The 4,229-nt window shown below is 51.5% G+C and overlaps 1 protein-coding gene across 1 annotated transcript in view; it reads right to left on the bottom strand.

The window, feature by feature from the left end:
* Positions 1–4,229, bottom strand: part of LOC102043709 (acid-sensing ion channel 2) — a 42,792-nt gene that overhangs the window by 18,959 nt on the left and 19,604 nt on the right. Inside the window, exon 2 of the mRNA XM_031063737.1 lies at positions 367–494. Within this exon, the coding sequence (XP_030919597.1) occupies positions 367–494 (128 nt within the window). The remainder of the gene's footprint in view (positions 1–366; positions 495–4,229) is intronic.

Genomic DNA, 4,229 nt, shown 5'->3' with positions numbered 1-4,229 from the left:
TCTGTGCTTCTGCCTCTTTTTATATCCTTGGAATGTGTTTCTTCTGGGGAAACCCCAGTGGGTTGGACAGGACCCAACACTCGGAGCTGCCACAGCTCAGCTCCAACCATGGAAGAGCAAGGGATGAAATCCATCCGGGAGATGGAATTACTGTGGGACTTTAAGGAACTGTGGGAATGCAGGACTGTGGGAATACCCATGGGAGATAACCTGGAAAAGCTGCCCTCATCCCAAGAAATCTGAAGGAAGGCATCAAAAACCTGTTAATGATGGAGCTGCATCTCAAGGGGCATCAATTATGGAGAAGGAACCTCTCCCAGGAAGCCCTGGAGGGATCCTGGGGTGGAACAGGGATTTGGGACTTACCCTTTGCTCCTGGGTGGCCACGAAGGTCTGGAATCCGGGGGCCACCCCAAATCCCAGCTCCTGCACGAAGGGAGGCTCGGACTGGCTGTGGATCTGCACCTTGACTCCGGCCTCGAACGTCGTCTCCTCTGGAAGGGAAGGGGGACGTTAAGGAGCTCAGGAACAGCTGGGATGTTCCCACCTGGATGATTGGATCCCTGGTAACTGAGGGAGGAGATCCAGCAGCAGGATTTGCCAGGAGCAGGCCATTCCTAGGCCTCATCCCAAATCACCTCCCATCAGCACCAGGAGCATCCCCAGCTCCTGATCCCAGCTCCCCCTCCCTGGAACAGCAGCTCCAGCCTGCTCTGAACTTCCAAGGAAGAGAAACCAGGAGAAAACCTCCCCTTTCCAGCTGGAATTTGGTTCCAGGACACTTTGGTGACATTCCAACATCACCAAACCAAACCAGCTCCTCCCTCCCCAACCCGAGCCGTTCCCACTCTCCAGGAGGGCTCCAGTACTGAGGATTCATGAATTCATGGATGCCCCTCCGCTGTCCCATCCCTGGCACAGCCCGAGGCCACTTGGGAATGTTGGTCATGAAATGACATTAAAAAAGTCCTAAATTTCAAGGAATTTTGGGTTTGGCAGCTGCTCCAAGCTGGAAAAGCCTTTTGGGCTTGGACACATCAGAGCTCGGGGTGATGGGAGGTTCCCACATCTCAAATCCATGTGGAGTAACTCGAGGTCAGTCCCTCTGTTCCACTAAAACAAGTGGACAAAAGGCACAGAGAGGCTTTGGAAGCAGAATTGATGAGCTCAGATCAGCCCTGTGGGCTCCTGTCCCAACACACCCGCGGTGTCACCTCCTCTCCGCTGCTCCCACACCCCAGCAAACCCCAAATTCCATCTGGGAATAAGGACTGGCAGAGGAAGTTGTTAATGAGGCCCAATTTGACCTAAACCTGGAATATTCCTGGCTCTGGATCCACGCTGGTGGCCAGCAGTGCCACCTCCACATCTGAGGAGTTTCTGTTGGAGGATGAATCATTCCTCAGCCTCCCACTATCCCGTAGCATTTTCCTACAATCTCATTGTGCATTTCAACTTCTGACAGCTCTGGGAGAACCTTGGCAATCCCAGCCATTCCCAGCTCTGGAGCTGTTCTCCAGGGTCTGCACAAAGAGGCGTGGGAGGACACGGGCAGGGGACAAAGGGACAGTGAGGAGACTCTGGATGAGGTTTTGTGGATCTCAGGAATTCAGGACTTAACTCTGCTAGCAAAGGGATGTGCTGCCTTCTCCCAAGAGGATTTTCCTCACAGGATCACGGAATCCTGGAATGGTTTGGGTGGGAAGTGACCTTAAAGCCACCCAGTGCCACCCCTGCCGTGGCAGGGACACCTTCCACTGTCCCAGGCTGCTCCAAGCCCCGTCCAACCTGGCCTTGGACACTGCCAGGGATGCAGGGGCAGCCCCAGCTGCTCTGGGCACCCTGTGCCAGGGCCTGCCCACCCTCCCAGCCAGGAATTCCTTCCCAAAATCCCCCCTAAACAGAGCCTGCTCACCCAGGAGCTGCCAAGGCAAACACGGTGAGACCCCACAGGTGGGATGGGTTTAGGTTGGGATTTGCCAGGACAAAAGGAACATCCCAGTGCTCGGATCCCCTCCCTCCAGCCCCTCCAAGGTGTCACCTCCCAGCTCAGCAAAGCCATGGCCAAGGGCTGAGCCAGGAGTTTGGAATTCTGGAGACCCCAGGCCAGACAGTGCTGTCACCTCCTGGGAAAACCCCAGCCCCACATTCCCACAGTGTTTGGGGAACAAACCCCTGCCAGCTCTTCCCAAATGCCTTTGGTGATGGAGAACACGTCAACCCCATCCTAATCCCATTTCATTCCAATCTCATCCCAACCCCATCCCAATCCCATCCCATCCCAACCCCATACCAACACTATCCCAACGCCATCCTAACCCCATCCCAACCCCATTCCAATCCTATGCCAATCCCATCCCATCCCCATTCCAACCCCATCCCAGTCCTATCCCATCCCCATTCCAATCCCATCCCAGGCCCATCCCCATCCCAATCCCAATCCCAATCCCAATCCCAATCCCAATCCCAATCCCAATCCCAATCCCAACCCATCCTAATCCCAATCCCATCTCCACAGCCCCACAGCATCCCAGGGTCTGCCCCAGCTGCCCCAATCCCATTCCAGGCCAGGCTCAAACCCTTCCCAAGCTCCCCCCAGCCCCAATTCCCATCCCATTTTCCCGCTCCTGCTGGTCCCATCCCACCCCCACGGCTCTGCTGGGTGTTGATCCCCTTCCAGCACGCCGGAGGAGATTCCATCTGCTTGCCTCACTAATTCCCTGACACCTCAGATGAAAAAACTCCTATTTAGCTTAATTTGTTGGGCAACAGGAATTTTCCCGAAATATTTTCCATCCAAAACTCCTCTGCCCATTTCTGCACCTGCCCCAGCTCGAATTCCATGGATTTCCCATGCCCAGAGGTCTGTCCATGGGTAAATCCCTGTCCATCCATGCCCAGGTCCAGCCTGCATGTATCCAAATTAACCCTAAAACCAGCAGGATTTGGAATTCTAAATGGGAAATCCTGGAATGAAGCCAGTGCTGCCCATGGAAAGGGAGGGAAGAGCCACAGCATGGAAAAAACTTTGGGATTAAACCCCAAAATTGCAGAATTCCACCAGTGATGATACCCAGGAAAACAAAACAAACAGGATTTTTTTTGGACGAGCTGCCAACCCCAGGCATCTTTGCTTGTTTCTCCTGCACAAGGATGAAACAAAAAAACCCCTGGAATTGGCTTGGAAAAATTGTCCCTTCTCATAAAAAATCTATTCCTTCCAAAATTCCTGTTTGCTGCCAGGAGAGGCAAGTTAAAAGCCCAGCTTTGATGGCAATGCCTGGATCAGAACTCACTGACTGCATCCTAAATATTCCACACCTGTGCTGGGATCCAGGAGCTTTAATGGGGAATAACTATTTCTTGGAATTGTGGCAAAAGGGAGGAACCAGCAGCACCAAAAATCTGGGTTTGGGGCCATTCATTTCTGAAGGAACTTTCCCTGGACACACAATAAATCCCAAAGGGCTCCGTGGCAACCCCTGGCACTGGAGATGGCTCTGAAGGTCCCAGGGGAAAATCCCAGCCATTATTTTATTCATATTTCCAATTTTAGGAGTTTTTGACAAGTTGACATTTTTGTTCCAATTTGATGATTTTTTTTTCCAATTTTAGCATCATTTAGAATGGCTTTTTATGGGAATTTCTCCTGGACTTCTGGGGCTGAGCCACTGCTCTGCCCATTTTTTCTGAACAACCATCACTGTGGGGAAAAATAATCCTGGAATCCTTGGATTTGCTCAGAGAAACTAAAATCAATCCCACTCCCCTGGGATTGGGTTGCACCTCCCAGTTTTTAACCTTGTTTGGGATGTTGGAAATGCTTCATTTACCCCCAGCCCCACTCTCAGGGCTTGGAGATTCAGTTTATAGCCTATTACAGGTTGGGAATAATAAAAAAATCCTTGGAAACTGCATTTATCCACACAGTAAATCCACTCCTGCACCCAGCAGTCTCCCAATGAATCCTGAGCCCATTTTTTGGAATCACCCAGCAATGTGGGGAAAAATAACGCTGAAATATTTGGATTGGGTCAGATAAATTCAAAATCAATCCCAATCCCTTGGGATTTGGCACGTCCCAGTTTTAAGCCTTATTCTGGGATGTGGGGAAGCCCAAACCCTTCCTTCATCTCCAGCCTGGAAATTCAGGTTTTAGAGCATTCCAGGTTGGGAATAATCCAGAATTCCTTGAGAACTGCATTTCCCCGCTCATTAAATCCATTCCT

Source organism: Geospiza fortis, unplaced genomic scaffold (genome assembly GCF_000277835.1).
Source record: "Geospiza fortis unplaced genomic scaffold, GeoFor_1.0 scaffold218, whole genome shotgun sequence".
Taxonomy (NCBI): Eukaryota; Metazoa; Chordata; class Aves; order Passeriformes; family Thraupidae; genus Geospiza; species Geospiza fortis.
The sequence above is the reverse complement of the archived record's forward strand: the minus strand, read 5'-3'. Positions and strand labels throughout refer to the sequence as shown.